We start from the raw sequence: 26,487 nt of genomic DNA on the forward strand, positions 1-26,487 counted from the left end.
GGGTAAAGGGTAAATTAATTTAATCAGCATGATGCCAAATTTGTTTATTGAATTTAGTCAGGGCTAGCTGGCATTTGGGGCCCAAGGACTTCAAGTCTCAGCATGCAATTTTCTTGCTGACTTGGGTTCTGTTGAATCTACTGTGTTCTGTAGTTGCCTTTTGACCCGTTTTTGGAGTTGAGTGTCCTCCCTCCTCTAACCACTAATATAAATACCCAGGGGCAAAAGGAAGCATGGACCTCCAAGCCCTGAGGAAAATGTAAAGCCTATGGGATTAGGGTTACCAGAGGGTGCCACAACAATAGGGTGGAATGGATTAAGAGCTGGGGTGCTAGTCAAAGGGTTCAGAGTAGGGATGGCTGAAGCCAGCGTTTTGAAGGAGCCAGGAGAGGGGTTAGGGTGGAGCCTTAGGTTTGGGAAGGAAATGGGTTATGTAGGTTATCACTGCAGCAGGACTAGACTAATACATGGGTTCAATCCATTGTGCCAGGTTCTTCAGCAGGGTAAAATCAGGAGCCAATGAACTGGAGCCAAGTGGGAGAGTCCGCCTCCAAGGGATTAAAGGCTCTTTCGCCAGTCGATCTGGCGTCATCCTTTTTGTTGATTGGTCGCGAATCCCAATCCGTCGAGGAAGCGTAGCGCTGCGACCAATTGACGTGGCGTTACTAGGCGTGTTGCATCCTTGAGGCGGGAGCCAGGCCGCAAGCGAATTTCCTGATTGGCTCTGGTCCGCGGGTTGCTGGGGAGAGGCGCGGAGAGGCGGGCGGGAGTCCCCAAGGCAGGCGCTGATTGGCTGAGGTGAGAGCACCTCTCCTTCCGATGATTCGGCTCTTCTCGGTTCAGTCTCAGCGCAGCGTCTGCAGCCGTCGTTTGAGTCGTCGCTGCCGCTGCCCCCTCCCGGATCAGGAGCCAGTGTATACCGCCCGCCCACCGCCTCGGTTCCGCTAGGAGGAAGCGAGAAGGAGGCCGTCTGCGGGTTTGTCGCCGCTGCTCGCCCCCTGCCCGGGAGAGCCGAGCCCCGGCCCAGTCAGTCGCTTGCCACCCCTCGTAGCCGTTACCCTCGGGCCGCCACAGCCGCCGGCCGGGAGAGGCGCGCGCCATGGCCTCTGGAGCTGAGTGAGTGTGTGCGCGCGCCCGCCCGCCCGCTGCGGGTGCGCGCACCTGGGGACTCGCTGCGCAGGGTAGGCCCGGTCGGGCCTGGCCGTGGGCGCGTGTAAGAGGTGGAGACAGGAAAGGAGGGAGAGAAGGAAGGGAGAAGAAGGGGGACGATGAGGGGCCGCGGTCCGGTCTGGGCCTGGCTGCGCAGCCGCGCGCCCCCTAGGCCGGGCTTGCGTTGGGCCTGGGTCGGGGCCTGGGCCAGATCGTGCTGTGTCATGCAGGCCCGGCCGGCCTGATTGGCTCCCTGGGAACCGCTGTCCTGTTCTTGTGAGGTGTGCGGGTCCACATTGCCGGCGCGGAGCCCCAGAGCCTTAGGACGCCCACCTGCGATCAGGTTTACTATCCGCCGAAGGCCTTTGGTCCCCGGAGGGAGCAGGCCCAGCGGGCCCGACACCCAAACTGGGCCCGGTGGGCGTGGACTTTGGGCCACGTGAAGGCCTTGGGAGCCGGGAGACCGGCGGAGGCCGGAGCGGGGAAGACTCCGCGAGCTCAGGGAAGCTCACCACGGCTTTTTTGGAGCTGGGTTGGCCTGGCCCTTGGTTGACATCCTCACGACCTGAGTAGTGAGGAGCTTTTAGGGAGAGAGCGGGCCCTGCGTTTGGTTTTTGGCCTTCTTCGTACTTTAGGTTGGTATGAGAAAGCTTTAGTCAGTTTTTCTTAATGTCATGAAATGGGGGCGGGAGGTAGGAACTTTTCTCTACTGTTCTGGGCTTTTGCTAAAGTTCGAATCTCAGTTGGTAATTTGCGGGCCTTCCTCGATTTGAGCCTTTGTGGTGAGAAGGTTAGAGTTGCCCTAACTCTTTGAACACACAGGCTCCTTTCCCCAAATTGCTGTGTTGAGAAATCTTGGGCCCTCCATCCCTCAGGAAAGCATCAGATAAAAGCTGACCACCTCTGCCCATCTGCCCATTATATTTAGAATCAAGAGCTTTAGGTACTGGGGTGGGGGGAAGCCATCCTGTGGAAACTCTTCTATGCAAATCACTTTCCTGACTTGAAGAGAATTTAGTGTTTTGAGGTGTGTTCCCCCCCTTTTTTTTTAAGTCTCTAAACCGAGATGAAGTATTAGTTGGATGTCTATTTAAAAGGACCATTGCTTATTAATACTTATTCTCTTAGGTTATTCAGTCAGTCATTTATTTTCAAGACTGAAAATAAGAATTCAAAATTCTTGGAACCTGGCATCATAGATGGTTTCTAACCCCTAGGTCATCTTGATAACTCTTACCTGAACTCCCTCCAAGTCCCCTGTGGCCCATTGGAGTTCTGGAAAGGGCCTGACTCATGCAGAAGACAATGGGGGATGTCCCCAAAGAGCCTCCAGGACTGCTGTTGGCCCACGATCAGGCTGAAGCTCTCTTTTAGAGGTTACTTCCTTTGATCTTAGTAGATAGATATGGAAGTAAAGGTCTTTACCTTAAGGGAAGGGCATACTGCTCATCTCCATTGCCAGGGTCAGGAATGGTAGGCGGATAAGAAGTTTTCCTAGAATGCAGCTTTGGGGTTAAAATACAAATACAAACTATGATGACTAGAGGCATCTGGCATTTTATTTTTCTCTAGCTCCAGTCCCATAGATTAAACAGGAAGGTGGGCAGTCCTTGGAGGGTATTTTGATGTGTGAGAGAGAGGGGAGAATTGATGGGTTTAAATTGCCTTCAGCTGCCGTATTGACCATGCTTGTTCTCCAGGGTGTTGATAAGCACTGGAAGAGTCTGCCTGCTATGCATCATTGTGCCTAGAGTGCTACACTTTTAGGTTGAGGAGGCAGGTTTAAGTTGAGGAAACTCCACTCTTGGAAATGAGTTTTAAGGTGATGATTAAATATGCAGCCTATGTGAGAGGATCAGCAGAAAGCTTACAACTTTGTTAGATGAATGGGATTTGTATTTCTGTTGGGTATATCAGAACCAAAAGATGGAGAAACCCCACAACTCCCTAGCTGGTATTCTGGAGTACAGACATCTTTTTTTCTTGTAAGTTGTGAAGATATATCCAACAGGAATACTGTTTTGTTTTGTTGACTGAGGTATTTCCAGATCATAGGATGGTGCCTGGCCTGTAATGTATACATGCTAATTTGTTAAGTGAAGGAATAATTAATGGAAAAGATTCCTTTTTATTTCTTCATTTTCTCCATTGTCTGGTCTCCCTGTTTTGGTTAATGTTCAGGTTTTCCTGGGCCTTAGTAAGAGAAGGTAGCTTTTCACAGGGAGAGCCCACTGAGTCTAGTTACTGAAGGTTGAAGATGAGCTAAGTAAGAAGTTGGTGTAAGGTGAATGATCTAGGAAATGATTGAAACTACTTAGAGGGTTTAAACTGAGCTTGGACTCAGGCAGCCTTGGTTTGGGTGAGGGATTTGGATTTGTTCCACATCTCATCATTTCTTGGTTTTGACTTTTTGAACCAACATTGTGGAATTACATGTCTGCAGAGATTTGTAAAGCTGTTTTTGAGCTTGAACGTCTTTTTGAAGGTTTCAGGTCTGTTAGTTTAGTTGTTTTGTTTTCCCCAGATATTATGCTTGGCATTTCTGTGGTATATAGAATGCTCTGGCATTCAGCTGGTCTAGCCAGTAAGGATGGTAGTGCTAATGATTTTGCTTCATTGTCCCCAGGCTTGCTTGGTGGGACTTTGGGCCTCGCTGAGCCCTACAGGAAGTTGTCTTGCTCACTTCATTCTCCAAGGTTAGCAAAGAAATAGCTTATGCTTTGTTCTGCAGTGCTAATCATTGTGACCATTAATACCATGTGCCAGGCATTGTGTTGAACATTTTGCATTCATTATCTCACTTAAGACAATAATCCTAAGACAGGTACTACTGTATTCGCCTCTTTACAGATGAGGACATCAACATCCAGAGAGGTTAAGTAACTTGCCCGAGATCACAATTAAGCAGTGGCAGGGTTGGGATTCAGATCCAGCAGGTCTAACTGCAGAGCCCCTTCTAATCGCTATCTCATACTAAGACTATTGTCATTTCTCTAATTGTTACTCAGCCTTTACTTCTATTTAGTCTTCTCAGGCCATAGTTTCGTGACTCTGGGGCGGGGCAAGATCACTTGGGGCCTTTATAGCTAGGATACCAGTGCTCAGAATACCAAGAGCTGCTGGAATGGGAACTGTATGTGCTAAATGTTACTCTATATGACCTTGGCTGAATATCCTTTATCTCACCTCTCTGGTGTAGGGACAGCTTCATTTATCCACTATTTCTTTCCTAAGTGTGAGTTTTAAAGTTTGGTGGGGCCCCTGGGACTGGAGTATGTATTGGGACTAACTTCATTTTCTCTTTCTAGTTCAAAAGGTGATGACTTATCAACAGCCATTCTTAAACAGAAGAACCGTCCCAATCGATTAATTGTCGATGAAGCCATCAATGAGGACAACAGTGTGGTGTCTTTGTCCCAGGTAAGTTGGGTCCAAGGTCCAATCTTTCCTCGTTGCACTTAACCTGAGGGCTTTTCCCAGGTTTCTTTCCTCATTTTTTTTTGGCAGTGACCACAGATAGAGTGGGGTTTACTGGGTATTCTAGCCTCCAGGGCTGCTGCTTACCCCCTGGCCCAGTGACCCAAAGGCCTTAACCTTCTTTTCTCAGCCCAAGATGGATGAGCTGCAGTTGTTCCGAGGTGACACAGTGTTGCTGAAAGGAAAGAAGAGGCGGGAAGCTGTGTGCATTGTGCTTTCTGATGACACATGTTCTGATGAGAAGATTCGAATGAATAGAGTTGTTCGGAACAACCTGCGCGTACACCTAGGGGATGTCATCAGGTGTGTGTGGGGTTCTTGGCCCCTCAGGGATGGGAGGCCAGAGACAGCCTGAATTATAGACAGGACCCCAGTGACGTCCTTGGCAGCTACAAATAGCAGAAGCCTCCTAGCCATGGAAAGACTTAATATAGCAGGGCTGTCTTTAGGTTTTGATTCTGCCTCCCTGGGACTTCAGAATTTACTTCTGCATGACCCTTGGGACAAGTTGGATTTCTGTGACTTTCATGACTCGTTTATTTATTTATTTATTTTTGCCAGAGGTATAATTTATCACACGCTAGACACTGGTTTAGGATGCCACTTGAGGGTGTTTGTCTACGAAATGATCTCACTGTTACGTTGAAATAATGGCTTGTGTCAGGGCCAGAATGAGGTGGAAGTGTGGGCACAGAAGGTGGACTCCAAGTAGGTTTTTTTTTTTAAGGATCCAAGTTAACGTAGGAGAGAGGCATAGTTTGAATCAGATCCCTGAATAGCTTCAGTCTGAGTGATTTTGGACATAACTTAAGGCGAGAGGCTTCCCTGTCTTGGAGTCATCATTAGCCACTGCTATTCAACCACCTGTCACCTGGCCAGGAACATCTCAGACTTCTGATTATTTTTCATGGATTCTCGGTTTCATGTAGCCTTCCTGGAGGTGCTAAGTCACTTTGTCAAGGTCCTCTGATCACCTGGCTGAGATGATTTTTTTCAGTTCTATTTCTTTGATCCTGTCATTTGTCTGACTAAGGCCTCCCTTTGTAATACTGGATTACTGATACGGAATGGGTCATCTTTGGATATCTCTCACTGAAGACCCTTTCTCCTGTTTCTTTATTGTGGGGGCTTTACATGTGTGGGTCTTCCTTTTGGCTCACTGATGAGGAGTGAGCAGCCCCAGTAGCTTCTTCTAATGGCTCCTGCTACTACCCCACTTGAGTATGACTTGTCTTAGTTCTGCTTGGCTGCTCCTTTGTCCTCACTCCCACACTACCCTCCTGCCTCTCTTCACCTAAAGCCATCCCTGCCTTTTCTCTTTCACTCGCCATCAGCTCTCTGTGCCAGGCCCTTTCGGACGCCCAGTGCTTGGGGCTGCAGTGTGGTTGGTAATGTGGAGTCTGCTTGTCATCCTCAGCATCCAGCCGTGCCCTGATGTGAAGTACGGCAAACGTATCCATGTGCTACCCATCGATGACACGGTGGAAGGCATCACTGGCAATCTCTTCGAGGTATACCTTAAGCCATACTTCCTGGAAGCTTATCGACCCATCCGGAAAGGTGAGATAATTTTAGGGACTGAGCTTAAGGATGATTGTTTGTAGGGCTACCTGGGAGTAAGCCTTGGAATGTCTTTATCTCATTCTTATATATGTGTGCTTACACATACATTCTGTACACATGCTCATGTGTACTCTCCTTTCCTCTTTCTCCCTCCCACTGCCTCCCCCCCCCTTTCCCTACTCCCATCCCCTGCTTCAGTAGAGTAAGCTTTCTTCTCTTTTGTCCCAGAAGGAGGACTTGGGCACTTGACTGTGTCACAGTCCAAAGTGTATTTAATACTTAGCACAGCCTGATCATTGGTGATGGTTGTGAAAGCTTGGTTACCTATAGCCCAGAAGTCAAAAACCTTACGGGCTTCAGGCCAGAGGCCAAAACCTGATGTGCTAGAAGCTCATAGGTTTTGTTCAGTGTCCTCTTGAGTGGCAGAGGAACTCTTCACAGTTTAGCTTTCTCTCCTCTTGCCTGATGCTTAATAAAGTGGAGGTGGGAAGGGAAAAAGAGCAATATCTAGTGAATTTGGCATTTTAGACTCCCAAGTACTGATGAGGAATTTTCACTTGCTCTGGAATTTGACCTCTCTGACGGCACTTGTGCTAATTGCTCTCACAGGAGATATTTTCCTTGTCCGGGGTGGAATGCGTGCTGTAGAGTTCAAAGTAGTGGAGACAGATCCCAGCCCTTACTGCATTGTTGCTCCAGACACAGTGATCCACTGTGAAGGGGAGCCTATCAAACGAGAGGTGAGTTCTCTGCTTCATTCCAGTACCCAATTTCATGATTACAAAGTGGGACAGTTACGTGATAACTACTAAAATTGGGTGGGTGCTCTTTGGGATACCTGGGTGGCTTAGTTGGTTAAGCGTCTGATCCTTGATTTCAACTCAGGTTATGATCATGCTAGGCGTGGAGCCTGCTTGAGATTTTCTCTCTCCTTCTGCCCTTCCTCCCTCCCCCTCCCTCCCTTTCCTCTCTAGAAAATAAAAATAAGATAAAACTGGGTGCTCTTTGGAACTAAGCTCCTTTCCAGAGGTGGGAAAATCAACTATTCATTTTCAGTCCTATGTGATACCAGTGATTTTTAAAATCTAGATTGTTGGGATGCTTCGGTGGCTCAGTCAGTTAAGCTTTTGCTTTCAGCTTAGGTCATGATCTCAGGGTTCTGGGAACGAGTCCCATATTGGGCTCCTTGCTCAGCAGGGAGCCTGCTTCTCCCTCTGCCTGCCGCTCCCCCTGCTTGTGCTCTTTCTCTCTCTGATTAAAATCTTTTAAAAAAAAAAATCTAGATTGAACCATAATTTTTGTAGAAGTGACATTGATGAACGCATCCAGACTTCTGCCTATTTCCGGAGTTTCCAGCTTTAGGTCTTAGGGGAGCCCTTCCCAGTAATAATACTAAGGACAGTGTGAAAGGGAAAGGCTATGCTAGAAGTCTTTGCTTTGGGATTTTTAGAGTTCTTTGAGTCAGGTTCCCCTTAGAGGAAATCATAGAACAGATTTCTCTACATCAGATTGTAGAAGGGTTTGGAGAAACTTAACTTTTGCTGATGTTAATATTCCCCCCTCCTTTTTTTTTTTTGGTCTCCTCTGTATTCAGGATGAGGAAGAATCCTTGAATGAAGTAGGCTATGATGACATTGGTGGCTGCAGGAAACAGCTGGCTCAAATAAAGGAGATGGTAGAGCTACCCCTCAGACATCCTGCCCTCTTTAAGGCAATTGGTGTTAAGGTGAGCCTTCTGGGTCCTGTGGGACATAACCTCGGCTGGTGATTAACGAAGACTCAGTCCATTTTTTGTTGCATAACTTTTTTTTTTTTTTAATTACAGTCTTTTAAAAATGTAAAAAAACATTCTTATCTCATGGACCCTATAAAAACAAATCTCATCGTAGTTTGCCAACTTGTCTGTAATAGTACCACCTAATAAAAATAGAAGTTTCAGGAAATTTGCGATGTGAAGGGTCCTGAATCCAAAACATTTGAGAATTGCAGATTTGCGATGTAACTTCCTAACCGTTTGCATCTCATGGGTCACAGTAAAGATGAAATTAGGCCTTTCTCTAGTATGTACCATACAAATAATTTTATCTTCCATTTGGGCATTTCCCATGTGCAGCCTATGGATGAGGCCACAGAAAAGACAGCTCCAAAGAGGAAAAGTTGTGGTTGGTGGTAGGAAAAGCATTCCACTATCATGGTAAATCCTAGAGGGGTGTGATTACAGGAATGAGTGAGCCTCTGGCAATACTCTTTCTTAGATGGCTAAGCTAGTCCTGGCCCTTGTCTATCCAAAGTCAAGCCCTTGGCCTAGTGGCCTCTTGCTTTTTTGTGGTCCCAGGATCTTCAGACTTAGCCACATTAGAGTTTCTTAGGGTGGTTTCTGTGCTCTTAGTCTTCTATGCAGTGTATAATCATAAATGTCAGCTTTCTGACCATATTTTCTCTAATAAGAGGAGTGAGTATGGTCTGAGGTAAACTGTTTTCCTGGCAGTTAATGCTAAGAGCTTATTCTTATTGATATCAGGGTCGAGCTCTGATTTTCACTCTCTCTAGATAGAGCCACAGTCAAACCATTTTAGAGTGGATGGGGTTGGGGGAAGGTAGGACTCTGAACCTAATCATATCTTCTGTACTGGTCCTCAGCCTCCTCGGGGAATCCTGCTCTATGGACCTCCTGGGACTGGGAAGACCCTAATTGCCCGAGCTGTGGCAAATGAGACTGGAGCCTTCTTCTTCTTGATCAATGGTAGGAGACTTGGTTCACCTTGTGTTTGGCTGGACCTTACTCTGAGCTGAGCACGATCCAGTCTCATGAACTAGGGAACTCATGGACATGTTTATTTGCACACATGCCCTCATGTATATTTCATCTTTCTTCTGCTGGGGTACATTATGGACAGATAAGCAACAAGGGGAAGGTATTGTACTCTGGTGCCCCGTGATCTATCCCCCCTTGAGAAAGATTGTGGAAAGGCTGAAGACATTTAGGGGGAGCAAGTTAGAATGAGAACTCAAATTTTGTCTGCTAATTTATTTGAGAGGGTTTGGCGGGGAGACCGGCTGAGATCAGCTGGCTCCTGGGGAATGATAGAGGTCCATCTGGTGTGCTGCTTCTGCTGTGGCCAGAGGTCCCAGAGCATGTGCTGTCATCTTGACATTTAGAGCTTGACTGTGAAATAGGTGTTGTGAGTTCCTTGGCTTCTCTCGAGCCTAGTTTGGTGGCTATCCTGGGATAGAGTCTGGTAGAGTCTGTGAGAAAGTAGGCAGAGGTTACCACATTTTCACACAGCACCTGTCTCTGGGCTAGCCAGATAAGAGAACTGATTTCTTTTGGGATTGAGGAAGGATATCGTTCATATCATCAACAGTCATCATTGTTCTGTTCTGTATCCTTTCAGGTCCTGAGATCATGAGCAAGTTGGCTGGTGAGTCTGAGAGCAACCTTCGTAAAGCCTTTGAGGAGGCTGAGAAGAATGCTCCTGCTATCATCTTCATTGATGAGCTAGATGCCATCGCTCCCAAAAGAGAGAAAGTAGGAACTAACCCGAGGGGATAGTGGGGGTTGAAAGGTCCTCACTTCACTTCTGACCAGACATCCTGTCCTGACAGACCCACGGGGAGGTGGAACGGCGTATTGTATCACAGTTGTTGACTCTCATGGATGGCCTAAAGCAGAGAGCACATGTGATTGTCATGGCAGCAACAAACAGACCCAATAGCATTGACCCAGCCCTTCGGCGATTTGGTAAGGACCCCAGATTTCTTTCAAACTTATTCTTGCTCGTAGGGAAGACTGTAGCTTTACTGAGCTTAATCTCTTTGATCCCATGCCTGTCCTTCATTTAAGTCACCTAATCTGAGGATTTTTTGAAGCTCCTTGCAGTGATAGGGCCCAGGGGTCTGTTCCCTTATTCCATGTCCTCTGTAGGGTAACCACCCGTCCTGGTTTGCCTGAGCCTGAGGGGTTTCCCAGGACATGGAACTTCCAGTGCTAACACTGGGACAGTCCTGGGACAGTCCTGGACAGACAGGAATGGTTGGTCACCTGAGACCTGTCCTTTCTTCCCTCTGGACCAGAAATGAGCCCTGTTTGTGTTCACACACTGTCTGCAGGTCGCTTTGACAGGGAGGTAGATATTGGAATCCCTGATGCTACAGGACGCTTGGAAATTCTTCAGATCCATACCAAGAACATGAAGCTGGCAGATGATGTGGACCTGGAACAGGTGGAGTGATGATGAGGGCTGGCCCTGAGTTAGGATATCTTTTTCTAGGCAGTTAAAGTGAATTGGCTAGGGATACAAGTTTAAGATATAAAGAGACTGATTTTGGTTCTTGGGCAGGGAAAAAGAAGTGATCTGAGATTGAATCCAGGAAACTGGAGTTGGCATGTTTCTCTTTTGATACCACATTAGAGTAAACCAGAACTTTGGGGTCAGCTTTATTTCCAGGCTCCAAGTCTAGGCTTGACTACTTAAAACCCAGCCATTGAAAGAACTGCTAGTATCTGTTCAGGAAAATGGGAGGACCCAGAGATAGGAGTCACGGGAAGGGGCCAGGATTTTGTAGTCTCTGAGCCTCTTAAGGCAGTTAGGTCTTGGAGACAGAGTAGTAAGTAGATCTTTCCTCTGCAGGTCGCCAATGAGACTCATGGGCATGTGGGCGCTGACTTAGCAGCCCTGTGCTCAGAGGCCGCTCTTCAAGCTATCCGCAAGAAGATGGACCTCATTGACTTAGAGGATGAGACTATTGATGCTGAAGTCATGAACTCTCTGGCAGTTACTATGGATGACTTCCGGGTAAGGACTGCACCCCCATCTCAGGTACACACACACATGCATTTTGACCTTTCCCTTGGCAAATGTCATCCCCATTTTTTCTTTTTAGTGGGCCCTGAGCCAGAGCAATCCATCAGCACTGCGGGAAACTGTGGTGGAGGTACCACAGGTGACCTGGGAAGACATCGGGGGCTTGGAAGATGTCAAACGTGAGCTTCAGGAGCTGGTCCAGGTAGGGTAACTTGGTCCAGAGTGAGTCACAGCTTCAATACATTGTACGTGGCTTGGGGTGTTGGCAGTTGAGTGCAAGAATTATGAGAGCATAATTCATGAACCTGCTATTCTCAATTCGGAGGCACTTAGGACCCTGCCCCTAGAGAAACTGATTTTACACCATGGCGTGGTTGGGAGAGATGCTGCTGTTTGGTTAGGTTTGTTTGGGGGGTATGCCAAACCCTCTTTCCTTTTCTTTCCAGTATCCTGTGGAGCACCCAGACAAATTCCTGAAATTTGGCATGACACCCTCCAAGGGAGTACTCTTCTATGGGCCTCCTGGCTGTGGGAAAACCTTGCTGGCCAAAGCCATTGCTAATGAGTGCCAGGCCAACTTCATCTCCATCAAGGGTCCTGAGCTGCTCACCATGTGGTTTGGAGAGTCTGAAGCCAATGTCAGGGAAATCTTTGACAAGGTGAGCTACAAGCAGCTGAGCTATCTGTTCACTTGTTTGGCAGCAAGGTAGCTGTTTCTTGGGAGAATTGAAACCATCTTGTTCTGGCAGCTCAGCTGGAGCAGTGAAGGTCACTTTAATTTCCTTTCCTTCTCAGGTCTGAGAGACCCAGTTGTGTTAATGCTTGAGTCCATGTGTCCCTCCCATAGGCCCGCCAAGCTGCCCCCTGTGTACTGTTCTTTGATGAGCTGGATTCAATTGCCAAGGCCCGTGGTGGTAACATTGGAGATGGTGGTGGGGCTGCAGACCGAGTCATCAACCAGATCCTGACAGAAATGGATGGCATGTCTACAAAAAAGAATGTGTTTATTATCGGCGCTACCAATCGGCCTGACATCATTGACCCTGCTATCCTGCGACCTGGCCGCCTCGATCAGCTCATCTATATTCCACTTCCTGATGAGAAGTCCCGTGTTGCCATCCTCAAGGCCAACCTGCGCAAGTCCCCAGTTGCCAAGGCAGGTGCAAGGGCGTTGGTGATACGGACTTCTATGAGTGCCCAGCCTAGTGTGGTGTTTGGTTCTTAGATTCGATTGGGGATTTCCGGGGATAGGGTTGTAAAGGGAAGACGGAAGACTTGAAGGTATTAATACAATCCGGAATCAGGAGTAAAGCAGTGGTGAAAAATGGCACAAACTGGAACTAGGAGTTCTTGGGTGGCTCAGAGATCAGTGTATTAATAGGGGAGGGGAGGCTAAATGCTAAGGTAGCTCTATTGCTTCTTTTAGGATGTGGATTTGGAGTTTCTGGCTAAGATGACTAATGGCTTCTCTGGAGCTGACCTCACAGAGATTTGCCAACGTGCTTGCAAGCTGGCCATCCGTGAATCCATCGAGAGTGAAATTAGGCGAGAACGGGAGAGGCAGACCAACCCATCTGCCATGGTGAGTCTGCATCTTTTCCCCATATATGCCAGTTGTGGGGAGCCACATGCTCTAGAGGTAAGCTCTATCATGCTGAGTTAAGAGTATAAGGTTTTGGAAGGCTATCTGATAGATGCCCTTTTAGGTGGGCATCAAAGAGAAAGAATACTGAGTATTAATCTCTTCAGTCTGGAATTGTAAAGGCTGAGAAGAGATGGGTAGTCTATATGCTCAGCCTGAAGTAGGCTCTGTGAGGGAAATCAAAATATGATTGTGCACATAAACAACTAGAGCTGGGTTTAGAACCTAGGATCCATGTGCCTGTCTTTCCTTGGTGGTCCATGGACCTACTAAAATGCAGAATTTGGGGTGTGTATGTAAGCTTCCTAAAGACAAGGAATCTATATTATCTTGCATATTAGTGTATCTTGGCACCATGTTCGAGATTTCATGAATGAGTAAATAAATGAATGAAAGGCTTTCTTTATCTTTTGTAGGAGTTCTGAGACATCCCTTTTCCCTCCCTTAAAAGCTTAGAAACTATTGGGGCGCCTGGGTGGCTCAGTCGTTAGGTGTCTGCCTTCGGCTCGGGTCGCGATCCCGGGGTCCTGGGATCGAGCCCCGCATCGGGCTCCCTGCTCGGTGGGAAGCCTGCTTCTCCCTCTCCCACTCCCCATGCTTGTGTTCCTGTTCTCGCTATCTTTCTCTCTGTGTCAGATAAATAAATAAATAAATAAAATCTTAAAAAAAAAAAAAAGGCTTAGAAACTGTTGATATACTTAATCCTATGGAGTAATCTCTTAAGTCACAGCAATCGGAGTGGCTTATTAGTGGAAGAGATAGAGTTTGACCTGGGTTATGAAGGGACACTATAAAGGCTAAGGAAATAAGCAGCCTAAATAACTGGCTTAAGAAATAGGATTGCAGGAATTGGGGAAAACCTGGGTAGATTTAAGAGGGCATATGTTATTGGAAGTGAGGCCACCAGGTAAGGTGTAATCCAGATGTGGTAAGCGCTGAAAGTCATGTACCTTATCTTTAAAATTTAGGTGGTTTCGTTTTTATTTTTTTTTAAAGAAACTATTTTTAAAATTTAGCTTTATTGAGATAAAATTCACATATAGTTATTCACCCTTTTAATATATACTGTCTCCATGCATCTTGACAAATGTACTTAAGTTCTATAACTATTATCACAGTTTAGATAAATTGCTGTCGTCCCAGAAAGTTCCCTCATGCCACTTTAGTCAGCTGCTTCTTTCCACCCTAAGCCCTTGGCAACCACTAATGTGATTTTGTCCGTACTGTTTGGCTTTTTCCAGAATGCATTAACAGTTTTTAAATAGGGCACTGACTCAGTTTTAGGAAGATTGGCCTTGCAACTATTCAGGTTGGATTAGAGAGACAGGAGACAGTAATGGAGGGGGGTGACCAGGAAGGCAAGGGAAAGAAGTCAGGCTGAACTTTAGCACTGGTGGTCTGTGTTTACCAACCCTATAGGAGGTAGAAGAAGATGATCCAGTGCCTGAGATCCGCCGAGATCACTTTGAGGAAGCCATGCGCTTTGCCCGCCGTTCTGTCAGTGACAATGACATCCGGAAGTATGAGATGTTTGCTCAGACCCTTCAGCAGAGTCGGGGCTTTGGCAGCTTCAGGTAATTGCGTTACAGTGGGCAGTACTTAAGTGGTTTTGGGTAACTGTACAACCAAGATTGTGGGAGTCCTAAGGAGGCTGGTGGGTTAGTTGTGAAAATCCTACACAGGCCCTGTCCTAACTCCCTTTTTTGGCTCTTTTTGTGCATACAGATTCCCTTCAGGAAACCAAGGTGGAGCTGGCCCCAGTCAGGGCAGTGGAGGCGGCACAGGTGGCAGTGTGTATACGGAAGACAATGATGATGACCTGTATGGCTAAGTGATGGTGGCCAGCATGCAGCGAGCTGGCCTGGCTGGACCTTGTTCCCTGAGGGTGGGGGCGCTCGCCCAGGAGGGACCAGGGGTGTGCCCATGGCCTGCTCCATTCCTCAGTCTGAACAGTTCAGCTACAGTCAGACTCTGGACAGGGGGTTTCTGTTGCAAAAAAATACAAAACAAAAGAGATAAAATAAAAGCGATTTTCATTTGGGAGGCGGAGAGTGAATTACCAACAGGGAATTGGGCCTTGGGCCTACGCCATTTCTGTTGTAGTCTGGGGCAGTGCAGGAGACCTGTGTGGGTGTGAACCAAGGCACCACCGCCACTCCCACAGTAAAGCATCTGCACTTCACTCAGTGCTACCCAAGCCTTCCTTTCTTCCCTCTACCCAACCTGGGCAGGAGGATGAAGGGCCACAGTTGCTGGGTGTTTATATAGAGAGTAGGTTGATTTTATTTTACATGCTTTTGAGTTAATGTTGGAAAACTAATCACAAGCAGTTTCTAAACCAAAAATGACATGTTGTAAAAGGACAATAAACGTTGGGTCAAAATGGAGCCTGAGTCCTGGCCCCTTTGCCTGCTTCTTTTCCTGGGAAGGGCCTTGGGCTACCCCTTACTGTCAAGGCACTCTTCAAATGTGAAAAATTAAAATAAGATTGCACCCTCTTCCCCTTCTGATTAACAGCGGTATGAACTGCCACCTTGCCCCATGTCTGTATTATCACTGAATAGGACTGTAGGGGAGGGGGTACAGCCTGCCTGATGGAACTCTAGTTGTGTTTGATGTGGTTGGTAAGGTTAGGCTGCAGAGCTCTCTTTTCCTGACCAAGGACTGAATTGGGGTGCCTTCCAAAAATCTTAAAGGTTGCAGAAAGAGAATCTCTGTCTGAGGTGGATGTTTTTTGTAGGCATCTAAAAAGCCCTGAACATTCATGCTGTGGTTGAGGATCATTTACAGTTATGTCCACCTTTATGTAATTTGTATTATAAAAAAATAGTTTTTTTCTAATATAAAATTCTAGTATTGGATGTTTTTTTCTAAACATCCTCCCCTGCTCGATTGCTTGCATAGTTTTGTCCATGTCCAGGTATAGAATATCCTTTTTGTTCATCAGGTACCAACATAATCACTTAGTGCTTTTTGGGATCAGTACTGTGATGCCTTACCCAGAGAGGAATATGGTTCAGAGAAAATAATCCCCAAATTTTTATTGGTCTTCTAGTACTAACACCAGTCGCTGGTACGGATTACAAAGATAGATAATCTACAAGGACACAAGATAATTATACTGGCTGATGAAACTGGGGCATTTTAAATTCATGTGCTGTGAAATAGAGATTTTTGCACGTTGGAGATTTGAGTTGATTCCCTCATTTTCCATGATACTTTCTCTACCACATTCTATCTTTCATCATCTTCTGATTTTCCCACCATTTAGGTGTCCTGATGGCTAGCCTTCAGTCTTGTTTCCACTTTGAACATTGTCATTCTGTCATCCATGTGGCTCATCCCTGTGGGTTGGCAGCCTAACTTCACTGTGGGCCAAAGACAAGATCTTTTGGGGGAAAGACATTTGGTTGGTGCCTCTGCATCAAGCTATAGGAACAGATTAGAAGACAAATGATATTGGTATTTTCCTACAAAATATGTAGAGATGCTGGTTGATAACGTGAGAAATTTGTGTTGGAATGATTGTTTCGCTTTTACGTGTCACACCAAGTGTGTGACAGTTGGAGCTCTGTAGATCCTTTGGAAAAACCAAGGAACAGTTTGGAGCTCTGTAGATCCTTTAGGAAAAACCAAGGAACAGACTTATAAGTGAGAGGCGTGGTTCTAGTTCTGACACTTGAGCTTATAGCAGTGTAGCTTTAACAAGGCACTTAGTTCTTTGGGGCCTCTGATAGATGAAGTGGTTGACAGTGTTTTGTAAACTGCAGAAGGGAGTGTGAGGAACTGTCAACACTTGCAGACACCTGCATACCTAAACCAAGAGGCGAGTCATAAAGGCAGTCCCATTTTTTCCCTTACAGTGTTCCCAGAGATTGGATTTTATTTTTATTTATTTATTTTTTAAGATTTTATTTACTTGACACATAGCGAGAGAGAGAGAGGGAGAGGGACAGAGCACAAGCAGGGCGAGCTGCAGGCAGAGGGAGAAGCAGACTTCCTGCATGAGCAGGGAGCCCGATGTGGGGCTCGATCCCAGGACCCTGGGATCATGACCTGAGCTGAAGGCAGTGGTTTAACCAATTGAGCCACCCAGGCGCCCCAAGATTGGATTTTACAATTTTACTGTAGCTAATCACTTCTTCCATAGGATGGGTGCTACAATTTGGAGATGAATTTCTAACCAAGAATATGGCATGAAACAGGTTATAGGGGATCAACAATATACTGCAGATGCAAAAGCAAAGATAGAACTATAAACCTAACATCTTAAGATATATTTGGGTTTTGTTTTTGTTTTTAAGTAGGCTCCACACCCAGCATGGAGCCTAACCTAGGGCTTGAACTCATGACCCTGAGATAAGAGACACTTAACTGACTGAACTACCTGGCACCCCAAGATATATTTGGATCCAAGATACTGATCCTACGAGTTGCCCTGAGAGTCTAGTCACAATGCCCGTGAGAACACAGGTCTGCCAATCATTAATTCAACTGAACTGAGGCAAATGTTAAATGGTTTGTTATTCTTTTCCACTGAGGCCTTAAAAAGATACGCATAGACTCATGAAATGTCCTCGTGTCAAGTAGAAATTTAGAATTGAATTGTGTTTGGGGCGCCTGACTGGCTCAGTTGGTGGAGCATGCAACTCTTGGTCTTAGGATTGTGAGTTCAAGTCCCACCGTGAGCATGGAACCTACCTAAAATTAACCAAAAAAATGAAAAGAATTGCACTGAGATTATTTGGGGGTAGGGTAGGTAGGAAGAGGGAAAATAACTTCAGTTCCACTCCTGGCCAGCAGGTGGTGAGTTTTGGAGTAAGACCCTCTAGACAGGTTTGGGCTAATAAATAAAGCTTTGGAACAGATGAGTGACAGAGGAGGTAGAGGGACAGCATATATCTTCGGTTTTTCTCAACTAATATATATGGAGTAGAGGGAATATTGTAGAATGAAAAGAGCACTGGATTGGGAATGTGGATTTGACCTCATAGAACCTCAACTTCTTTTTTAGGGACTTGATAGCCATACTATCAGGAAACTGGTGCTGTCAACAAGGTACAAATTAGGGGCTGCAAGGAAGGGGAAACCATACCAAGACAGGAGAATCAGAAGGCTCCGGAGATCGTCTGGGCTGGGCATTAAAGGAAGGTGGGAGACTTGACATGGAGAAGTAGGGGAGAGCAGTTTGTGCAAAAGGCACAGCAGTCAGAAAATACAGAGCATGCTTAAGAAGCATCAGGTTGAGGGCGACTGGGTGGCTCAGTTATTAAGCATCTGCTTTCGGCTTGGGTCATGACCCCAGAGTCCTGGGATCGAGTCCCGCGTTGGGCTCCCTGCTCAGCGGGAAGCCTGCTTCTCCCTCTCCCACTCCCCCTGCTTGTGTTCCTGCCCTCGCTGTCTCTCTCTCTCTCTCTGTCAAATAATAAAATCTTTAAAAAATAAATTCTAGGAGTGAAGTTTATTTTTTTAAAGATTTTAAGTACTCTCTATACCCAACATGGGGCTTGAACTTATAACCCCGAGGCAATAGTCGCATGCTCTACTGACTGAGCCAGCCAGGTGCCCCAAGTGAAATTTATTTTTTATTTTTCCTGCTACATTTTTTTTAAGATTTATTTATTTGTTTTAAAGTATGTGTGCGTGTGTGCAGGTGCAATGGGGGAGGGGCAGAGAGAGAGAGGGAGAGTAACTCAAGCAGACTCCATGCTGATTGCAGAGCCTGACATGGGGCTTGATCCCATGACCTCAAGATCATGACCTGAGCCAAAATTAAGAGTCAGATGCTTCATCGACTGAGCCACCCAGGTGCCTCCCCAAGTGAAGTTCATTTTATTTTATTTTAAAGATTTTATTTATTTATTTGAGAGACAGCATGAGAGGGAGGAGGGTCAGAGGGAGAAGCAGACTCCCCGCTGAGCAGGGAGCCCAATGCGGGACTCGATCCTGGAACTCCAGGATCATGACCTGAGCCGAAGGCAGTCGCTTAACCAACTGAGCCACCCAGGCGCCCCTGAAGTTCATTTTAAAGTTGTGGGTTTTCTGGACAAATTCCAGGACTAGACAATTTACTACCCCCCCCTCCTTTTTAACTGTGGCAAAAAAAAAATTTCAACAATTTCCAAGTGTACATAATATTGTCAGCCATATGTGCATTGTGCATACACAATTCACTTTTTATTTTTTTAAAGTAATCATGCCCAATGTGGGCCTCGAAGTCACCACCCAGAGATCAAGAGTTGCACCCTCTACCAACTGAGCCAGCCAGGTGTGACAATTCATGTTTTAAAAACCCTTCATTTTTATAGAAGCAGTAATGTATATTGTAAAATTTTAGAAAAATACAAGCAAATTTTATGGGGCACAGGGGTGGTGTAGTCTGTTGAGCTTCTGACTCGGGTTTCAGCTCAGGTTGTGATCTCAGGGTCATAAGATGGTCTACCGTCAGTGCAGGGTCTGCTTAAGACTCTCCCTTTCCCTCTCCCCCTCCCCCTCCCTGTGTTTTCTCTCTCTCTCTAAAATCTTTAAAAATATGTAAGCACATTTTTAAAATTAATATTCCCAGAGATCATCATCTTAATAACTTTAGTTCGTATCTTTCTGTGCATGTATGTACATGTGTGTCTATTTATGTGGTATTTTTTTGTATGAGAATGATTAAGATGGAGTCTTAATACTTTCTTTAAAATGTTCGTGGAATCCCATGCTTACATGTGATGGAATCATTGATTCATATTTCAAGAAAGGGTTTGGTAATTCTACTTTGACAGAACAAATTTATGTAACAAATAGAATCTCAGATACTATATTCTAAAACAAATACATTTGTTATAATACTTAGTTTTCACTGTTAACAGTCTCTATTGTTAATTAAAGCAATCCCTCTAACAAAAAATTTTGAAGTTAGGGATGACATAGGAGATTCATGACCATCCTTGGCATATATTTAATCAGAAACGTGTTTACATTTATAACAGATGGGGCATGCATACTATTCTGCTACAGGAAGAAGTTGGTCCCACTTGGCTGAGTGGCCTTTGTCCATTATACCCTTATGGTCTACATGCAGTATTTTTAAATCGAAATGAGATCTACTGCTTTATTTCTTTTTTAAGTCCATCTCTACCTTTTCCTTTCAGTAAATTTCCATTTAATCTAATACTCATAACACATTCAGCTTCCCAAGTGATCGGAATATGTCATTCACAATTTTTTATTTTTTGTGTGTGTATGCAAAAGGAATTTAATCTCTCTTTTAAGCACCTGTTTATCAGTGGGTTTTGTTACTCACAGTTCTTGATCAAACCAATATCCGGTCTAGGACCACTGGTTGCATCTGTTAAGTTCGTTTATGCAAACTTTTATGACCTTTGTTGAAGAGATTGGGTCAGTTGACCTCCAGAGAATTGTAGCCATGTGGGGGATTAGAAAGAATAGGGCAACCAGTCTGGTGAGAAATGACTGAACTAAGACAGTGATGGTGGAGATGGAGAGGTGAATATGGATTTGCAATACACTTCATAAGTGTAACTGACAGGATTATAATTGACAACTAGATTAGGAAGTGAGGGGAACAGAGGAGTCAGAGATGACAGGCTCTGACTTCAGTATTGGGGTGGATGTGATACCCTTCAATAGGAATGGGCACAGTGGAGGAGAAGGTTAAAGGGAAAATGAGTTTTGGACAAGTTGAATGTGAGATGCCCAGTAGGCTATTGGATACGTGGATCTGAAGCCTAGATAGAGATGCTTTTAAAGTGACCCATATTTTGAAATATGGCACTTAATGGGATGAGTTCAAGACTTTTTTTTTTTTTTTAATGGTATTGGTAAAGGTGGACCTATATTTTGGGGTGGGGGTCTAGTTAGGTTCTCACATCATAACCCTACTCAGAATGTAACAGTCTAAACAAATATATGAAACTTACTGTAAAAGTGCCAGAAATAAGTATTTTTGAAGCCATAAGGAAAATGTTGGTCGATTAATTACATAAAAATTTTCAAGTTTGGTACAGTAAAAGTCACCTTAAACAAAATGCTACAGCTTGGGAGGAAATATTTGCAGCCGACATAATAGGATTATATCTCTGGTAGGTAGGCCCTTCCAAGAGGTCTGCATCCTGATTACTGGAACCTGTGAATATATTATTTTACATGGCAAAGGAATTAAACATTGCAGTTGGAGTTAAGGTTGCTAACCTTAAGGTAGTTAGACTTTAAGAGAGGAAGAGTATCTCAGATTAGCCAGATGGACCCGAAGTAATGACAGGTGTCCTTAAAAGTTGAGGGAGGGGCGCCTGGGTTGGCTCAGTTGGTTAAGCGACAGCCTTCGGCTCAGGTCATGATCCTGGAGTCCCGGGATCGAGTCCCGCATCGGGCTCCCTGCTTAGCGGGGAGTCTGCTTCTCCCTCTGACCCTCCCCCCGTCATGCTCTGTCTCTCATTCTCTCTCTCTCAAATAAATAAATAAAATCTTTAAAAAAAAAAAAAAGTTGAAGAGGGAGGCAGAAGAGAGCAGAGTGATGTGATTAAGAACTTGCCTTGCCTTTGCTAGCTTTGAAGGTGGAGGAAGACAGTCAGTAGCCAAGGAATGTGGGCAGCTTTTACAAGCTGGGAAAGACAAGGAATGAATTCTCATTGCCTACAATGAGATGCAGCCCTGCCAACCTTGATTTCAGCTCCATGGGACATGTCAGACTTCTGACAAATTTGTTTTGTGGTAAATTTGTTAGGGCAGCAGTAGAAAAATGGGTAAAGGATATGAACAGGCAATTACAGAAGAAACCCACACGGCCACTGAACACAGGAAAAGGCACTTGTTTCTGTGGTCTTGGGGATGGATGAACTGACTCAGGGAGAGAAAGAGCACAGAGCTGAGAAGAAATGTCAAAAGCGTAAAGAACTTGTGGATCAAGTGGGTGAAGAAGGGGACTATACCAAGGGCCGAGAACAGCTGCCTAGACTCAGACCAATTGTGTTCATGTGAATGGATGTATTTTTCTCCTTTTAACTTGCTGTGAAGTTTTTCTCAAGGGTAGCATTGGACTCTGTTCTGGCCTTATAGCCTCCCGTTGTAGAGTCGGGATGTGTGGACTCTAGGCTGATGATCTGTGAAGGGCTTGAAAAGCTAAGCCTGCAAAATCCTGAGCTCTGTAGTTCTCTGATTCTGAGGGAATACAGCGATAGCAGAAGTTAATAGGGAACTGACATTCCCAGTACCCCAGACTCCAAATACAACATGAGAGGGATTTGTCTAGTTCACCTAGTTTATTAGGATTTCTCTCCCCACCCCACAGCTGGTTTGGCTTCAAGTCTTGGGGTATTGGGTGCCAGTACTACCAGCCTTTCCTCTTCTTACTGGTTTTGGTTGGCAGGGGCCATGTTTACCCAGAAACTTGGCTAACATTCTTTGGAGACCCCTGGTAAGGGGAACCTGAGGCGTGGGGGAGGAGAAACGCTTTTCCATGTGGGCCCAAGGGCAGTGCTTAGAATGTTGAGGGATCAGGATGTTGCCAGCTCCCAACCCTGCTCCTTGCTGAATTTGGGGACCTGCAGCCTTAGAGTGAAGCTGCTGAGGGAGAGCAATGTGTCGAGAGCTCTGGTCTTTGTGCTGAGGTCTTTGGGGAAGTCTGCTTAAAGGGGCTTCCACTAGTGTTCTGGCCTGGGCTGGGTGGCTCTTCCCTGTAACTATGGATGACTCCAATCTTGCATCCCGTCTTCTGTGGTCTCCTGCTTTGGGTTTCCTGGGGCTCTCTCTCTTTTTGGCTGAAGGTAGGGCTGAAGCCTTGTTCTGTCTCTTGCCTGAGGCCGGAACCTCAGGGTTTGAGGATTTACTCAGGTCTGAGCAGTTCTCACCAGTCTCCATGCGTACACATGGCCCCTGGGAGGGGACCTGGGCTACCATCTTCATCTTCATTCTTTCCTCTCTCTCAGACCCTTGTTCGGCCCTGCCAGACCCTCGTAGCTGAGGCTGGGAAGAAGAGTGGGAGTGATAACAGTGGGAGATCTGGACAGGCTGAGCTACTGTGCTGTGAACTTTCGGGGGATGACAGCTTGAAGAGTGGGAGCACACATTAGAGGGATGACTCTGCTGTGGAGGGCAGGAAGAGAGTCTCCAGGAGCCTGGAGTTGTGGAGCTCAGGGCAAGGGAGCTGCCAAACGATTGACTTGGGTTAGGGGATCTGGAAGCAGGGCTCTGCTGTAGTTTTTTCAGCCTGAGTTCCAACTGTCTACTCCAGTGCCAGGCCTGGATCCCAGAGTTGGGGGGCACCTCTGGGACAGCCTCTCCCTGGGAGGATGGAGTCTCTGCCCTAGTCCCTGGGGACAGATCTCTCTTGGGTAAGTCAGGCTGGTTGGGCTCAGTCTTCAGAGCTTTAGCTAAGGTGGCAGGCCAGGGTACTGGCTGCACAGGATCCACTGCTGGAGGGCTGGAGCCCTGGGGGATCCCTCTTGGTTGCACATTCCTCCACACAAACTCAAGGTCAATATGTGGATCTGGTAGAGGAGCAGAGAGAGAGCTGGGGGTTGGGGATGGGAGCTCAGTGGCCCTGCAGTTGTCTTTCTGCTCCACTGCTTCCCCCTTAGGCTTACAGGTACTTTGGTCTCCAGGAGTCTCACTTATGTGAGACTTTGACTTAGAGTTTGGAGGTGGGCTGGGGCCCCACAGTGGGGAGCCAGGAATACAACAGGTTTCTTTCTGCTGCTTGTTCCCCCCAGTAGGCTCAGAGTTAGACAGGGCTCCCAAGGATCTGGCTCCATGTAGGTTTTGGGGTAAGCTGCCAGCTGGGAGCTCAGAGGCCCAGGAGTTCTTTCTCCTTTTTATGTCCCCACATCTAGCCTCAGAATCAAACAGGACCCCCATGGGGCTAGCTCTGAGGGGCTCCAATATAAGAGCTGGGGGTGGGCTGAGGGCCAGCGATGGGGGCTCAGGAGCCCAGGAATTCCTAGAATGCTCAGTGTCCCTCCATGCAGCTTCTGATCTAGTGAGGCCTCCCATAGGATTGATTCTGTGGAGTTCTAGAATGGAAGCTAGAGATAGGCTGTGGGCAGGGGCTGGGGACTCAGAGGTCCAGAGGTTCTCTCTCTGCCCCCCCAAAGCTTTGGACTCAGACAAGTTTCCCTGGGAATTCATTCCTAGGGACACCAGCAGAGAAGATGAGGGTAGCCTAGGAGAAGAAACTGGGTCTGCAGAGACCCAAAGATTTTCTCTACTCTGCCTGCCCTTGCATGGAGTCTCAGATCTTGGTGGGACACATTTAGGGCTGGTTCCATAGAGCCCTGGGTTGAGGTCCAGGGCTGGGGGCTTAATGGCCCACGGGTTTCCTGAATTTTCTCTGTGTCCCCACTGGGGCTTATATCTAGATGTATCTCCCAGAGAACTTCCTCCCTGGGGTTCTTGCAGGGGACCTAGGGGAGGGCAAGGGCATGGCATTGGAGACCTAGAGGTCTGAGGGCTTTCTCTGTGACTCATGGTTCCCCAGAAGTTCTTAGGTGCAGAAAGTCCTCCTTCAGGGATGACTTTCTGGAGTTCTGACAGAGCATCTGAGGGTTGGCAGGGAGCTGGCATTGGAGGCTCAAAGGCTTGAGAACTCTCTTTATGTCCTGTGGTTCTCCACTGAGTTTTGTATCCAAGTGGAACTCCCAGGGGGCTAGTTCCTTGTGTCTCTGTCATGGGGTCTACAGATTGGCAAGGGACCAGGATTGAGGCCTCAGAGATTTGAGGATACTCTGTTTGCCTTGTGGTTTTCCAGAGGGCCTTAGATCTAGGCAGGCCTTCTATAGCGCTGACTTTCTGGAGTTCTGAAAGGGAGGCCAGGTTTGGGCTGAGAGTTGGCACTGCAGGCTCAGAGGCCTTGGGGTCCTCATTTTGCCCCATAGTCCTCCATGGGGCCTCAAACCTTGTCAGGACTCCCAGAAGGCTAGAAGGATACAGCAGAGAGGCAGAGAGTGAATCTAGAATGTGTTGTTGGAAGCTGGGATCCTGTGGCACATCCCACCAGACCTCAGATAAGGAGGAGAGCTTGGAGGGTCTGGTTCTTTGGAGTTCAGGCTGTAGGTGCAGGGCTTGATCCTCAGAGACCCAAGGGACCTCTTTCTGCTGCATAAGCCACTCTGTCTGTGCCTTAGCATCAGATAGGACTCCCATGTGGTCCATGGGAAAGGACTTAAGATGGAAGGGTAGTGATGGGACAGAAGGGGAAGATGGAGGAGGAGGTTGCTGAGGATCAAGGGCCATCCGTTCCAGGTCTTCTGTATTATGAATTTCATGGGTAGGAGGCTGAGTTGGGGAGCAATACTGGGGAAGCAGCAGATTGGACCTAGGCAGGAAGACAAGCTTGTTGAAGAAGACAGAAGGACCAACAGACAACTTCAGGGGAGAGGGGCTACCTGAGCTCAGGAAGATGGCCTCCAAGGACTCACTGTGCAAAGAGGGGAGACCCCAGAAGAGCTGGCTTTTTCTCTGATGTAGATAGCTTCCTGATTCTGTTTTGTGTCTCACAGGCAGGTTGGTCAGGATCTGAAAGGTGGGGAAGGATCTGGAAGGGTTTGGGGTCTGTGTATGTACTTGCTTTGGTGTCCCTTTGGCTTTGTGGAGGTCCTCAGAACCACAGGATGGTTGAGATGGGGCTGTGGTGGCTTGCTCTCCAATAGGAGCTTCTTTGGGAAGAGAACATGGCTTCACTGGATCCAGAGATGTTTCCTCTTCTTCCTCCTCTTCTTCTTCTTCCTCCTCTGACTTCTTCCACAGGTGATCAAGGAAAGCCACACGGTACAGAAGTGGTAGGCCCTGTGGAGTGGAGAAAGCTACATCAGGCATGAAACCTTTCAGAGACACAAGGTGTGTCATGAAGCCCTCAGTCTCTGTTCCACATCCAGAGGGAAGTTATGTGGCCCCACATCTGTGGTCAGTAGTCACTTACCCATCTGGGCCATTACCCAGCCCATATTTGGAGATCAGCATTCCCTACCATAACAACATCTAGGGTCAGTAATCACCCACCTGTCTTCAAATCTGGTATCCATGGTCACTCATCCAGCCTCAGATTTAAGATTTATAGTCATTCCATGTCAATGATATTTTATCTGAACTCACATGTGGTATCAAGAGTCATTCACCCAGCTGCACATCCATGTCACCCACCTTGCCTTGCATCATGTCCCCAGAGTACCAGGGTTGAAGCTGTCGCCACCTCCCAAGCTGCCACCACCTCCGGATCTGCCAAACCATGAACAAGAATAGTGTCACCAGATTCCCTGGACTCTGGAGGCAGCTGCTGCCACAGTGTCTGCAGGCCAGGGCATGGGTCAACTGGCCCCAGAGAAACTCCATGTCCCCTTCAGCCCCAAGTAGGCCTTGTATCAGCCATTCCATTTTCCTCAGCCAGTGGCAGTTTACCCCGAGGTCATCACTGCATCACGGAACAAAGAACTCCCATCCCCCACATGCCTAACAGCCTTTTACCTGAATTTGGAGCCAAAACATTGCCTCTACCAGGCAACTAATACTTCGTAACAGTGAAACCTTAGTGATCCCTTTTGTCTTGATTGCCAAAACCAGAATTATGCTTCAGGCATTGTCATTAAGGACATGGATTCTACATCAAACCGCTTTATTCAAATCCTAGTTCTGCCACTTCCTATCTGTGAAATCTCAAACTACTTAATCTTCGACTGCCTCAGTTTTCTCACCTGTGAAATGGGGATGATATTACCCAGAGAGTTGGGGTTTTTATAAAGATCTTATTTATTTATTTATTTGACAGAGCAAGAGCAGGAACACAAGCAGTGGGGGGAGTGGGAGAGGGAGAAGCAGGCTTCCCGCCGAGCAGGGAGCCCGATGCGGGGCTCGATC

At 46.7% G+C, this 26,487-nt stretch overlaps 2 protein-coding genes across 5 annotated transcripts; one reads left to right on the forward strand and one right to left on the reverse strand.

Annotated features, from left to right (window-relative positions):
• The first annotated feature begins 84 nt into the window (after positions 1–84).
• Positions 85–15,029, forward strand: LOC113934257 (valosin containing protein). Of its 3 annotated transcripts, none has more exons than XM_027614852.2 (18): positions 826–1,116; positions 3,776–3,845; positions 4,458–4,569; positions 4,757–4,929; positions 6,044–6,186; positions 6,799–6,929; positions 7,784–7,915; positions 8,830–8,932; positions 9,585–9,718; positions 9,796–9,931; positions 10,300–10,412; positions 10,821–10,985; positions 11,074–11,196; positions 11,441–11,653; positions 11,842–12,150; positions 12,421–12,576; positions 14,056–14,210; positions 14,362–15,029. In XM_027614852.2, the coding sequence occupies exons 4-18, from the start codon at positions 4,763–4,765 to the stop codon at positions 14,465–14,467; spliced, it is 2,286 nt and encodes a 761-aa protein (XP_027470653.1). In that variant the 5' UTR covers positions 826–1,116; positions 3,776–3,845; positions 4,458–4,569; positions 4,757–4,762; the 3' UTR covers positions 14,468–15,029. The 3 variants fall into 3 exon arrangements, with proteins under 3 accessions (XP_027470652.1, XP_027470653.1, XP_027470654.1); XM_027614853.1 differs by lacking the exon at positions 3,776–3,845 and adding an exon at positions 2,367–2,525 and having other exon boundaries at positions 1,093–1,116; XM_027614851.2 differs by lacking the exon at positions 3,776–3,845 and having other exon boundaries at positions 85–1,116.
• Positions 15,030–21,136: 6,107 nt separating this feature from the next.
• C13H9orf131 (chromosome 13 C9orf131 homolog) lies at positions 21,137–26,355 on the reverse strand. Of its 2 annotated transcripts, XM_027614334.1 has the most exons (3): positions 25,777–26,355; positions 25,201–25,422; positions 21,137–22,605 (listed from the first exon to the last, which is right to left on the reverse strand). In XM_027614334.1, exons 1-3 carry the CDS (start codon positions 26,005–26,007, stop codon positions 21,943–21,945), a joined length of 1,116 nt encoding a protein of 371 aa, XP_027470135.1. In that variant the 5' UTR covers positions 26,008–26,355; the 3' UTR covers positions 21,137–21,942. The 2 variants fall into 2 exon arrangements, with proteins under 2 accessions (XP_027470135.1, XP_027470134.1); XM_027614333.1 differs by having other exon boundaries at positions 21,137–25,422.
• Positions 26,356–26,487: the final 132 nt, after the last annotated feature.

Source organism: Zalophus californianus, chromosome 13, assembly GCF_009762305.2.
Source record: "Zalophus californianus isolate mZalCal1 chromosome 13, mZalCal1.pri.v2, whole genome shotgun sequence".
NCBI lineage: Eukaryota > Metazoa > Chordata > Mammalia > Carnivora > Otariidae > Zalophus > Zalophus californianus.